The sequence below is a fragment of the Ictalurus furcatus genome, chromosome 7, assembly GCF_023375685.1.
Source record: "Ictalurus furcatus strain D&B chromosome 7, Billie_1.0, whole genome shotgun sequence".
In the NCBI taxonomy this organism is placed as follows: Eukaryota; Metazoa; Chordata; class Actinopteri; order Siluriformes; family Ictaluridae; genus Ictalurus; species Ictalurus furcatus.
Genome location: NC_071261.1, coordinates 15,006,892 through 15,021,418, shown reverse-complemented (window position 1 = coordinate 15,021,418; position 14,527 = coordinate 15,006,892). Strand labels below are relative to the sequence as shown.

At 37.8% G+C, this 14,527-nt stretch overlaps 1 protein-coding gene across 5 annotated transcripts in view; it reads left to right on the top strand.

Moving 5' to 3' along the window:
• eml3 (EMAP like 3) overlaps positions 1–7,498 on the top strand; it is a 44,129-nt gene extending 36,631 nt beyond the window's left edge. For all 5 annotated transcript variants that reach the window (XM_053628833.1, XM_053628832.1, XM_053628830.1 and 2 more), the window contains 7 exons: positions 22–89; positions 1,863–1,951; positions 2,239–2,336; positions 2,478–2,565; positions 5,710–5,808; positions 6,401–6,531; positions 6,860–7,498. In XM_053628833.1, coding sequence (XP_053484808.1) covers positions 22–89; positions 1,863–1,951; positions 2,239–2,336; positions 2,478–2,565; positions 5,710–5,808; positions 6,401–6,531; positions 6,860–7,090 — 804 coding nt within the window. In that variant the 3' untranslated portion in view covers positions 7,091–7,498. The remainder of the gene's footprint in view (positions 1–21; positions 90–1,862; positions 1,952–2,238; positions 2,337–2,477; positions 2,566–5,709; positions 5,809–6,400; positions 6,532–6,859) is intronic.
• Positions 7,499–14,527: the final 7,029 nt, after the last annotated feature.

Here is a 14,527-nt window from a genome sequence, read left to right as displayed (position 1 = left end):
TTCTGTACTGTTGCATTTTAGGAATCAGGTCTGTGTGCTGATTTCTGTCCCAGCGGATCTGTTGTTTCTGTCGGACTGAGCACTGGAAGGTAAAGTGACATTACTGAATTCACAAGCCTCTGTTTTATAATGCAATAGAAATCGAGAAGAAAGGAGTATGGTTTCTTTGGTGAAAAAAATCGGTGGATATTGGCACTGGTTTTTACCTCACTGTTTTCTTACTGTTAATTGGAGCATATGTGGAAAAAAATAGCTAGCTTGCTAACGATACCCCTTGATTCTATCCAGAATCACACGCCATCACGACTGCATTTAATTGCCTGATTTTGAATCACCAACGAGTTAAATAATATGGTGACAGTCCGGTGTGGCACTGGCCTTGTCAGAACTAGCATACTGATGATGACTCAATGGTATCATGTGATCAGTTCATCTGCATGCTGAGTGGGAGAAACTAACACCAGTTAACTGTATGCAAAATGGTGGAATGTGATATTTAAAAAAAAAATTAAAACAAAGTATTTTGCATTTCTTTCCGGGCTTGACAGACAAAACAATGTGTCGCCATTTTAATATCTATAGGTATATATATATATAAAACAGCATCAGATTTTCACACAAGTCCTAAAAGTAGACAAAGAGAACCTATCTAAACAAATGAGACAAAAAAAAGATCCAATATTACATATTGAGTGAATATTTTTCCCTGCAGATATTTTGTAACAATTCTAATAATGCCAATAAAGCCAAACATTTCTGCAGAGCTCAGTTTAACACCAGTTCAGTTATGTCACGGATACGCCAGAATCTGCGTCAAACCACAACTCCCAGAATACAAACCTACAAACATGGCCGCCAAATACTTCAACTCAGCGGCATCACAAAGGCTGCGTCCGAAATCGTGTACTGCCCTACTACACAGTAGGCGAAAAGCAGTACGCCAGAGGTGTATTGAATTCTCAGTAGGCGAGAAAAACCCGGATGACGTACTGCTTCTAGCGAGATTTTTCAGTATGCAACTAATAGACACTACGCAAGTCAAAAATCCCATAATGCAACGGGACTGGTGCAGACGAGCTGAGAAAAAAAAATGGGGGAAGACAGTGCGTCGGGTCTTTTTAAGTATTAAACCTTGTTTAAAAATATCTGAGTAAATTGTTAACCTGTTGAAGGTTGAACAGTTGTCACAGGGTTTGAAACCTTTTTTATGATCTCCATCGTGCCTTAACCGGCCAAGCTAACGGCAATGAATTTACCTCAGCCTATTAACCCCACCCACATTACATTATTAATTTAGTTAACTTTCGAATGCAGTATGTACTGTCACAGTACACGATTTCGGACACAGCCAAACACTCTCTCGTTCACGTTCACCCGATTACCTGATTGCACACACCTGGACTCAATAACCACCACACCCAGCATTTACAGTACAAAAACGCTCACAGTTCACACACACGCTCTCTGTTGTTTATCACCAGTCGTTACCAAACCGTTTGATTGTGTATTGCTATCCTGGCTTTTGATGTTGTTTCTGGTTTGCCTTGCCCAGTTTATGTCGTTTGCTGCTCACCCGACCTTTGCCTGCATATTGACCCTGACCTTGAATCTCGTTCTTGTTTTGATTGTTTGGATAAATGAAAAACCTGTTGACCTGTACTTGCGTCCTCACCTGTGTTCAAACCACTGCAATCATTTATGCTGTTATCCCAGAGTCTTCTCATCCACAGACATACACTAGGCATTTTGTGATAACATTCTGGGTTTTTTTTTTTCTTCTCTCTCTGCCTGAAATGTGAATGTTAATAAATAGACATAAAGTTACAACCACGACCATTATTCTCTCACTTGCTGTGCTGCAGGTGGCTGGTGCTAGACCTGCAGACCCTAGAAGTGGTGTCTGATTTGACTGATGGAAACGAGCAGCTCTCTGTCATGAGATATTCACCAGGTCAGATCACATAGCCTAAACTCGGTGGCAGTGTTCCATCTAGGAGGCGGAGTTGTTATTTCTAAAGTTGTAGAATATGCTATTGTCTCACTGGTGTAAGATGTAGTGAATGTCAGGATATTGTTGAGCCGGTTTATAGTATCCATATAATGCATTATAACGTTTAGCAGAATGAGAGGCTAACAAATACAGCCTGACTTAATCACACAGTGATGTCATTACTATGTTTGACATGGGAGTATGGTTTCTTTCCGCCTTTATTAAAGACATTGCTTTTTACTTTACAGATGGCAGCTTTTTGGCTGTTGGTTCCCATGACAACTTCATTTATATTTACAGCGTGACAGAGGGGGGTCGGCGCTACACACGCTTTGGAAAGTGCACGGTAAGCCATGCATGCTGGAGCAGATGTTCCTGCACTTGTAAGTCTTTTATTGGGTTATGGTGTATTTAACAGTGACATTTAGATCATAAGTGGTAATGTAAATAGTTGGTATAAACTTTTCCATTCTCTTTGCTGTTTCAGGGTCATTCCAGTTTTATCACACATCTTGACTGGTCCAAAGATGGGAAGTACATCATGTCTAATTCAGGAGACTATGAAATCCTTTACTGTAAGTACTGTAGGTTGGGCATATATCTACCATGTCTGTCTATTGTGTGAATAAATTGTGAGATTCTTTAAAATCAGGTTTTGGTTTGTTTTTGTTTTTTTAAATTCTAACTCAGTGATTAATGTTGAATGTGTATTTTTGTTGAGTAATGCCTACTTCTGCTCTGTTAAAGCTTGTCTTCAAAGCCTTTAACAATAGGGTGTTCCTCATCTGCCGGAGGCACCTTAGTGTTTGAGAGAGATGACATATGCTCGTAAAGGTTATCATGACTTTAGTGACCCAAACATTAAACATGACATCTTGGGTCAAGAGGCAACAATCCATCAGATGGAATAAATACTCCAGCATTTTTTCAACTTAATCTCTATCCACTGCATCTGTAGATGTATGTGTGATTACCATGAACAACTATTCAACTATAAGGAAAATAACTCACTTAAATGGAAGTCTATGGGCAGGTGTTAAATTCTTAATAAAAAATAAACATTTATATGTAATCTAATATTTGTAGAACATTTTTTTTTTCCTGACGTCTTCAGTCTAAGGAATTTTGTAAATTCAGGTTTAAATGATAGCATTTATCTTTTTAGATGAGAAACTAAATTTTGGTGGTTATGAGCTATCAACACAGTTGTGTGGATCTAATTGCACATGCTGATCATGATACTTTCTGGTCAAATGTAAAAAAATAAATAAAAAAAATAACAGAATTCTGTTTTACTGTATTGCTTCAGTGCTTTAGGTACAATATGTAAGATTAGTCTTTTTTTTCCAAGATTGGGTCTCAGATTAGGTCAAGATTAGGACAGTTATGTGGGTTCAATATTTGAATGATTCCTGTCCATGTTCACAAACCTCTGCCCCCCAGGATCTACGGTGGCCCGTTAGATTATAGATTGTATTGTAAATTATAAATTATAGAGTGTCTATAAAATGAGTAACAAAGTACATACAAACACAAACGAGCATTTGGGACCGGACGTCAGTTTTCCAAATGGGTTTTCTTGCCCACTTAATGATAATGATAATGATAATGAGTCTTTATTTGTCACATACATTACAGCACAGTGAAATTCTTTTTTATTCGCATATCCCAGCATGTTAGGAGGTTGGGGTCAGAGCACAGGGTCAGCCATGATATGGCACCCATGGAGCAGAGAGGGTTAAGGGCCTTGCTCAAGGGCCCAACAGTGGCATCTTGGCAGTGCTGGGGCTTGAACCCCTGACCTTCCGATCAGTAACCCAGAGCCTTAACCGCCAAGCCTTAATGTGTTTTTGTTTTTGTTTTTTAATCATGTTCATCTTCCAGGTTATTTGTACAAGTAAGGAATAAAAACAAAATCAACAATGGGTAAAATTGCATAAGAACAGAAGAGCTTGTCCTCATCTTTCTTTATTTTTAGTGTGTCATGGCTGTAGTTTTTAATCTGTGATCTATAGTTACATTTTTTTTAATTCACAAAATAAGTCTAACAACTACCCGTAGACATGTAGAAACAAGTTATCTGGGTTTTTTCCTGTTTGGAGGAAAACATACGTACTCTACACGTAATCTAATGCTGCGTCCCAATTCGCCTATTATCCGTCCTAAATAGTATCAGAGATTAGTATTGGTGTGTCCCGAATCGTAGTATGTTGAAATGAGTATCCCAATTCAACTCCTTGCACGAGGGAGTCTTGTGACAGTTTGCTTCATCGAATTTAAGGAGGCATTTTAAAGAGGCGTAAATGAAATGTGGAGAAATAAATCAAGGGAATGGTAAATTAGGGGCGGCTGTGACTCAGGTGGTAGAGCGGGTTGTTCACTAATTGTAGGGTTGGTGGTTCGATTCCCGGCCCACATGACTCCACATGTCGACGTGTCCTTGGGCAAGACACTGAACCCCGAGTTGCTCCCAATGCCAAGTTAGCGCCTTGCATGGCAGCTCTGCTACCATGAGTGTGTGTGTGAATGGGTGAAGGAGACACAGTGTAAAGCACTTTGGATAAAAGCATTATATAAGTGCAGACCATTTACCATAAATTAAATTATATTGTAGAAATTAAATAAGGAAAATGAATAAAGACAAGCTGAAATGCAACAAGAAATTTGTTGATGGGGACAGTGTGCGTAACTAGGCAACAACACTCTCTTCTGTTACACAACATGTTAGTATGATCCAGTACTTGCATACTCTTTTGCTAGACTCTCAAAAGTATGTACTTTTTCTTCAAAAATTGAGTACATACTGCCATTACATAGTATTCTGTAGGCGAAATGGGACGCAGCATAAGACTAACAATAAACAGATTTTAAAACGTGTTATGTAACAAAGACAAGTGTTTAATCGTTGGAATGGAGATGTTTTCTCTAAGGTGGAGTGGATAAGGTGATGGATGGAGTCTCTGGTGTCAGTGTTTTGTACGAGTCAGTAAGTTTTCCATCGTGGGAGAGTTTTCAGAGAAATTCACGCTTTCCGGTTTCACTGTAACATGACAAGAAGTGAATTTTTTTGTTGTTGTATTAACTTCAAGAGAGAAACTGAAGAGAGGCTGGTGAGCTATAACATGATAATGGAACTGCAAATGGAAGCAACTTGCTGTGGTATGAGAGGACTCACTTCGTGATGCTGTTATTGGAAAATAATTAACTTTAAAGTACTAAAGGCATCACACCACCTCGTCGTTAATTATTTTCCTTTACCTGCAGGTCCTGATGTGGTTTATTACTTACTTAAAATGACCATTTACATTGACAGAGGTGTAGCTTAGTTGCTGGTTAGGGGGCAAGTCCTATAGTTGACTTGTAATAGGTGAAACTCGTTTTTGCTTTGCTGCGAGATATTTTTCTCCAGCCTGAGACAGAGACTCAGAAAAACTGCAGACGGAATAAAAGAAAGTGTTAGGTTTAAAATGAATTCACTGTTGTTTTGATTGAACTTTTTTGTAACATTTAGTCTTTTCTGTTTTAGCTATGAATCATAAAAACTGCTTTGTTGTGGGACGTATTTTTGTGTTTTTTTGTGTGTGTTTTTTTTGGACTGATTTCTTTTTAATTATACAGGAGTCCTTATAATTCACATGTGCACTTGAAAATCCCAGCACTTGTATGCATGCAGGAGGTCCCTGGCTACACACATATAACAGAGCTTGTTTTTAATATAGGGGACGTGGCTGGAGGCTGTAAATTGCTGCGAAATCGCTTCGAGAGTAAGGATCGTGAGTGGGCTTCCTATACCTGTGTGTTGGGCTTCCATGTCATGGGTAAGAGAGACACACAAAAAGAGAATGTTTAATGTGAAGTACTCTGCAAAAGTCTATTTTTTAGTATGTACTTTGTATAGATTTTTTATTTTACGACTTCTACATTATCGAGTCAGTACAACAAACAGTTTTAGATTTCCAAACATTAGTTTTCCAGCTTAAAATTAAACGTTATAGAAAAATGTTTGTATGTCAATAAAGAAAGCAGCATATTGCGTAAGAGCCATAAAGACAGCTGCTGGGTTTTGCTGCAAAAATAAGAAGCAAGTGCGACAGTCAAAGTGTCCAGAGGAACTGTGGCTGGTTCTGCAAAATGCTCAATAGAACTTACAGCTCATTTCCTTGTAAAACTGCACACATTGTACCTGAGACTATTTTTAAGTAAAGGGTCATCATACCACATATTGGCTTTGTTTCCTTTATTATTGTTTACAGTTCTTTGCAGTATTTTTTATTTAACGTAGAAACAAATTCATTATATTTGAAGGCACGTTTGCATATTACTGTATGTTTCTGTTGATTTTTTTTGTTTGGATATTGAATACTTTGAATACATGTTGTGTTGTATGTTTTGATGTCTTGTTTCCTGTAGGCGTGTGGCTGGAGGGTTCAGATGGAACAGACATCAACGCTCTGTGTCGCTCTAACAGTGAAAGGCTGGTAGCAGTGGCTGATGATTTCTGCAAAGTTCACTTGTTCCAGTATCCATGCCCTAAACTGAAGGTTAGTACAAATTACATAATGCAGCGTAATATCTGGAAATCTTTTCTTTGCTGCCAGTGATGGACTGGAATTAAAGATGGCAGAAATGTGGGCTGGCACTGGAATCTGCTAAAGTTGCCAAATTGCCAGTCAGGCAGTGAACTTTGTGTGTCTTGAGGCAGTCTGTGTATCTTTATTAGACCAACTTTTTCCTGTAAATCAAGCCACATGTACTATAATTATAGTCTGGTCTAAATAGCTTCAACTTAAGAATAACGTGCTAAATAATAAAGGCATATGTGTGTGTGTGTGTGTCTATTTTATGACATTCCTGATATTTCTTTTTCAGGCACCCAGCCACAGGTATGACGGACATGGCAGTCACGTGACAAACGTACGCTTTACTCACAGTGACAGTCACCTCCTGTCACTGGGTGGAAAGGACACATGTATCCTCCAGTGGCGAGTTAGGAGGGGCGGGGCTGGGGACAGCAAGGACCATCCAACCTCTTCAGTTCCTCCCTCCAATTCCACTGGCTGTCCAGAAACAGGGAGCCACATTGAGAAGGGGATAGAATGAACAGAAAGAAACAAAAAAAAGACACAGAAAAGAGAATATCAGGTTGCAAAAAAAGTATAATTCAGCCTAAGATTGACTGTGCTGCAAATTTCATCAAGTTCATGACCAACAAGGAGTGAAATGATGGAGTTGCATAAAGTTTTCACCAGGTTTATATGTTATACCATGCAAATTCTATAGAGAGGTGGACCAAGATGTGTCTTTCTGTATTCTGATATTACAAAGTCAGCAAAAGTTTTTGTTGATTAATGTGGCTTTACATTGCATCATCTCAAAAAAAAAGTCACGTGTCCCATTTATCATACTCATCATAGTACCTGTTTACATTACTGAACTTTTTCTCCTGTTAATTTCATTTGTAACTGTGTGATGCGTGACTATGACTTATTAAATGTGTTTGTGTCTTTACACTATTAAACATAAATCATTTGTCTGTGTAATACTGAATTATTGAAATATAACAGGTGCATTTTGTCACCAGTGGCACAGTGGTACAGCAGGTAGCGTTGTCTCCTCACAACTCCAGGGTCCCCAGTTCAATCTTGGTGTGTGTGTGTGTGTGTGTGTGTGTGTGTCCGTCCAAGGTTTATTCCAGTCTCCTGCACAGTGTTGCCAGGATAAAATGGTTACGGAAGATGAATGAGTGAATGATTGAATTTTGTCACTGTACTCAAACAGAAGTATGCAGTCCTTAATCACAAAATTATGCAAAATGTTATATTATTGTTGCATTGTTAACTATTAACAATTGCAGTAATACAACAGAAGTGAGTACACCCCTGTGCAATATCACTTAAATGTCAAATGATTCAAAATTGTACCACCTGTCAATAATTGCATTATTTCTAATTAATCTAAGTCGAGTATTTCATCTTATGAACAATCAAAAACAAATACTTTAGAAAGACTATATTGAAAATACAGGCCCCAGAGTAGAAACTCAATTCAGAAAAAGTCAATACACCTCTCATCACTGACACACAAGTTAGAAAACCTGTGATCATTGAAACAAAATTGAGTACACCTGTGATTTTCAGTTAGCCTAATTGCATGAATATGGTTATAGTATTATCTGTGAACACCAGAACTTTCTCAATTTGGGACCTATTGGCTTTTCCACATGGAAAAGAATTGTCAGAGGAATTGAAAAATCTGATTGCGAGACTTTACAAAGATGGAAAGGATGATCAGTGACACAGTTGCGGCAGTAATCAGGAGGTATAAAACGAGCCGTAATACCACTAACCAGAGACGCAGTGGCCGCCCTCCTAAAATAACGCCACTGACAGTGTGCTATTTGGCACCTGGGTTATCAATGGAAATCAAAGTTTCTGTGACAGCTCAGACAGTGCAAAGGACATTGCATAACACCAACCTCTATGACAGCATCCAAGAAAAAAAAACCTTGCTTGCTCTTCAGCACAAAACTGCAAAGTTAAACTTGGGGTAAAAAAAAAAAAAAAGCCTGATGAATTTTGGGAAGCACAATCTTCGGTCAGATGAGACCAAAATAAATTTGTTGGCTCAAATGGGGTCCAGCATGTTTGGTGAGAACCTGACCAGGACTACCACAGTGAATGCATAGTCCTGTCAGTGAAGCACGGAGGTGGGGGTATAATGATATGGGGCTGCATGAGTGCAAAAGGTGTTGAGGAGATGACATCTATAGATGGCATGATGAATGCCTCTGGATATACAAAAATACTGGCTGAGAAGAAAATTTTTTTAGGGGGTTAACTAGGTAAGTATAGTGTGCATGCAGAACATTTCTTTTGCCATTTTTTATGGAGGCGGGAAAGTGCTATTTGTTTCAAATTCCCCTCACTTTCAGGTTGAATATCTCTGGTGCGGGACCAGATACGAACCTGAAATTTTCACAAAAATAAGTACTCTATAGTAGCATTCTGCTGGAAAAATTGTGAGTTTGATTGGAGGTAAACTCTGCAGAACAGTGGACCTCAGGTGCCTGATCTATCATGTTGGTACAGATGTACAGTTGGTGTGTGAATATGTTTGATATATGGAAGCACAGTGTTCAGTTTGGTGTTTTACAAATGAACAGTGTCATAAACAGAGCTGTGGTGTTGTTTCCCCTGTGATAAAAGCAGTAAGTGGCTTATGAACTGTAGTTACATACTGCTTTGTTGTTTTTTTTTTATTGTTACAGGAGAAACAATACCACAGCTCTGTTATAACTTTGTTCATTTTTAAAATGTACACGTACCTTGTAATGTGCTCTAGATGTCAGTTTTTTTTTCTAAGGAGCTAGGACCATCTGAGGTATTGAGGTTTCCGTAAACAGCTGTATAAACAAAAAAAGTTGTGTGCCATGACAGAAAGATGGCTGTTGTAATTAAACCAAGTAAAATAAAAAAGAAATTGGGTGGTTTTGCAAAGCCAATACATACATGTAATCACTCAAAAAATTGGAAAAATTAAGCATGTTCAAGCAACCAACTTTGCAATTATTGGACCATTTCTAAGGCCCCGGGACTGCAATTACAACATGCAGTTTTGTACTCGGGTCTCCTTTGAACAGTGGACTAGTTCAACAAACAGACTTCATATAAAACCATAATGAACTTTCCTTTACTTTCACACTATCCGTTGTTACCCAGATGAGGATGGGTTCCCTTCTGAGTCTGGTTCCTCTCAAGGTTTCTTCCTCTTAACATCCTAGGGAGTTTTTCCTTGCAACCATTGCTACTAGCTTGCTCAATTGGGATAAATTCACACATTTAAAATCTGTATTCCCATGTTTATATGTTTCTGTAAAGCTGCTTCGAGACAATGACCAATTGTAAAAAGTGCTATACAAATAAAATTTAATTTAATTGAAATTGAACCATTTCAGATAGAATGGCTCAGAAGAGGAATATTCCAGCATGATAACGATTCAAAACACACTGGCAAAATCATGCCACAGTTTCTAAAGAAGAAAAAAGTGAAAACTATGACCTGCCAAGTATGTCGCCTGATCTGAATCCAATAGAACACCTTTGGGGTATTTTAAAGAGAAATGTAGAGCAATACAACCCCTCCAGCAAAGAGCTGGAAAAACATTGTCTCTGAAGAATTGGAGAACATCTCTTCAGAAATTTGTGCAACACTGATATCCTCCATGCCGAGGAGGATTGAGTCTGTCCTCAAAAATAAAGGTGGACATATGAATGTATTGAAAAAATAAACAATTTGAATCTCAGTAATGAAGGATGTACTGACTTTAGTTGCACTGCATTCCTACTGTGGGGTCTGTATGTTAAATATAGTAAATGTAAATTGTTAGTTTTTAATTGTACATAAGAGCAAATACCCTACCCTTCAACTTAGAAGTAATGCAATTACTGGAAGGTGATACAATTTTGAATCATTTGACATTTTAGAGGTTAGCACGTTTGTGTGGAGTTTGCATGGTCTCCCTGTGCTTCAGGGGTTTCCTCCAGGTACCTTGGTTTCCTCCCCAGTCCAAAGACATGCATTGTAGGCTGATTGACATTTCCAAATTGTCCATGGTGTGTGAATGTGTGTGATTGTGCCCTGCGATGGGCTGGCACCCTGTCCAGGGTGTCCCCTGCCTTGTGCCCCGAGTTCCCTGGGATAGGCTCCAGGCTCCCCGTGACCCTGTGTAGGATAAGTGGTACAGAAAACCGATGGATGGATGTACAGGGGTGTACTAACTTCTGTTGTATACTGTAGGTTGATTTTCTAAACTGTTGTTGATGCACCTAAGCAAACCTACCTATTTTATTTCAGAAGTGAAGGAGCAATAATAATAATAATAATAATAATAATAATAATAATAATAATAATAAGAGGAAGAAGAAGAAGAAGAAGAAGAAGAAGAAGAAAACAACTTTAAACAGTAGCTAGTTTGTTCCAAAGTGCTCCCTAGTGGCCAGTGTATATATTTGGAAGGTCCAGTAATTAATCTAATCAAATCAAGAATACAGATTTGGCTTAAATTAAACATTGCTTAATGTAAGCATGAAATTAGCCTTAATTTAAGTAGTTAATTTCATAATCAGATGTTGTTAATTGTCTCACGACCGTATAACCTTGTTTTGCAGCCAATAAATTACATAAATAAACAAACAAACAAATAAACAAACAAACAAATAAATAAAAATCAAGAGAACAGGAAACAGGTGCAGTTAACAAAGTAAAAGTCTGTCTACTGCTACCATGTAAAACATTATAGCTAACAGCTCTTCTGGATCATGTTTTGAGGCTATTAACAAGAAACCAGGGAAACGGGTTTGTTTGAGTAAGTGAAAGGTGATACAGTAGGACTTAAAATTACAGTAAGAATTAAAAATAATCAATTATGCGGAAATGCTGTTTGTTGGAGCTGTTTATCACTTTGGAGATCCCTCTGCTGCCTGTGAGGAGAATTACAATCACAGTAAAATATTGACAAGACTTCCCTTTCCGTTAAAACGACGTCACATCCTCTGTGGATAAGACATATGCCCATGAAGCTGCTTTGAACAAGGCTACTGAAACTCACCACGCACTGCATGGCAATGCCAACAATCTCAGTCACAGCCAAGTATATTTATTTCATGATTAATATTAGTACAGGCCTGAAAACACTTTTAAACATTATAAAGAACTCTTTAACAAATGTAAGCAACTTTAAAGTTATTAAAACAAAGGGCTTACAGTATTTCAACAGTATATATTTTCAGAATTTGATCCGCCTCCTCAGGAATCCATCAGCATGAGCTCAAAGACGGTCAATGTGACTTTGCAACCAAAAGGGGGCAGTATACTACCAGCTCTCATTTCTTGCTTCTAATGTTTTTCAAGAATAAATGGCTACTTAACCCTCCTATTATGTTGTGGGAAAAAATACATCCATTATGTTATGGGTCAAAATGACTTCCACAGTTTAAATACACACAAAAACAGCAAAGAACAGCTTACAACAGTAAACTTTTATTATGGCTTGTCTGAGACAGTAAATATATTTCCAATGAGGCTCATTCACATGAAATTTTCACCAGACATCAGTATTAACTCAAGAAATCTGGAAATATAAATAATTCACAACATTAAAGTCCATAAATAAAGTTATGTGTAGTAAAGTTGAATGACACAGGAAAAAAGTATTGAATACGCTAAGAAAAGGCAGTTCTCCAAAGCAAGGTAAGGCAAGGAACCGGCTGAAATCCGTAAGTAATTATACCCCCTATCTGTGCACATTAATATCAGCTGGATTAGTAAATTGATGGTCTATAAAAAGGCTTTTCGTTACCGAGGTGTCACACAGGAAACATCTCATGATGGGTAAAAGCAAAGAGCTCTACCAAGAACTTTGCAACCTTATTGTTGCAAAACATATTGATGGAATCGGATGTATTTCTTGTAGGCGTGTATGTACAGATGTATTTCAAAACTTCTGAATCCTCCAGTAAGCACCATTGGAGCCATTATCCGCAAGTGGAAGCAACATCACTCCGTTATCAACCGGCCACGCACAGGAACTCCTCACAAGATTTCTGACCAGGGAGTCAGAAGAATAGTCAGGAGAGTAGCCCAAGAGCCAAGGACCACTCAGAAAGAGCTCCAGAAACGCTTGGAGGCAGCAGGTGCCATCGACACAGAGAAAACAATAGGCAGTGCACTCCACCACCATGGTCTCTATGCACACTCATCCTGCAAGACTCTATTAGTAAAGAAAAGGCATGTCGAAGCTCGTTTAAAGTTTGCTGCAACTCATTTGGACAAGTCTATGAAATACTGGGAAAGTATAGTCTGGTCAGACAAGAGCAAAATTGAACTTTTTGACTGTCATACTATATACCATGTTTGGAGAAGAAATGGCACTGCACATCACCCTAAAACACTATACCAGCAGTGAAGTTTGCAGGTGGAAGCATCATGGTGTGGGGCTGTTTTTCATCGCATGGTACTGGCAGACTTCATAAAATTGAAGGAACGATGAATGGAGCCCTTTACCGGGAGATTCTTGAGAAGAATCTGCTGCCATCCACCAGGATGATGACGATGAGACGTGGGTGGACTTCCAGCAGCACAATGATCCAAAGCATACAGCAAAGGAAACTCTCAATTTATTTCAGAGAAAAAAAATCAAGGTGTTAAAATGGCCCAGTCAATCACCTGACTTGAATCCAATTGAAGAAGATTTAAAAAATATATGTTTAGAAGAATGGGCCAAAAATCACACATGAATACTGCGGCCGATTAATTTCTTCATACAGGAAGTGTCTTGAAGCTGTCATTACAAATAAAGGCTTCTCCATTAAGTATTAAATAAATTTCAGTCAGCGTGTTCAATACTTTTTTTCTCCTGTGTCATTCCTCTTTATTACACATAACTTCATTTATGGACTTTAATGTTGTAATTTCTTTATATGTGTGGATTTCTTGAGTTAATACTGATGTCTGGTGAAAATTTCACGTGAATATCCTCTTAGGAAATATATTTACTGAAAAAAATGTTGACACGTTCAATACTTATTTCCCCCACTGTAAAAGGAGGATTAAACATGAATATGATATTTATGTATAAATATAATGTATATAAATTATAATAGGTATAATCTATTCATCTGAATACATCAGAAATAACGCTTATCAGTAGAGATGCACCGATGTATTGGCCGATAATCGGTATTAGCCGATAAAGGCTATTTTTCCCGTTATGGGCCATCAGCCGATAGTTTAAAAACATCAGATGATCAGGGCCGATTATATCCTGTCAATCAAAAGAGGGTGGGAAAACACATTGATTTAGTGCTGTGATTAAAGATGATGTCTCTTGTGTGGAAAACTGCATTTTGTAATCTCTGTAATCTCTGCACCGCTACAATGTTACACCGGAAGTGAGCAGCAGTGAAGTGGGAGTTTCGGCGTTGAGTCAAAAAAAAATCCCTGTGCTACTCACACGCTACTTGCACTGAATTAAAGGGCTAGTACACTGTTGAAAGATGTAAATGAAGATGGGTTGACTAAAACGTATATATTGCACAGAAAAATATATTTGAGGAGTAATATATTTCATATCCAGTTAATGTTAATATGAGTTAATATCATCAAAAAAGTTTATATTAGGCTTATATATTACCAGTTTGTTTTTCACTGATGAAGTAGAAATGCTTTTGTTTGTGGTGAGTGAATGTGAGACTAACAGGAAGTTTTTTTAGAATTCAGTCAATGTTAATATGAATTAATAACATTCAATAAGTTAAGAAAGCTTAGTTTAACCTTCAGAATTTAATTCATGTGTTAATGTTAATTTGTTTTCTGTTTATGAGACCAGTTACTCTGAAACAACTTGTTTAAATGGAGAGAATAAAGTTTTTATTTGCATTTCCTTCAGAATTGTGGAATTAATTATTATTAATTTAAAAGAAGGCATAAAAGGCAGAACTATCGGTTATCGGTATCGGCTGAGAAATTTAGTATCGGTCC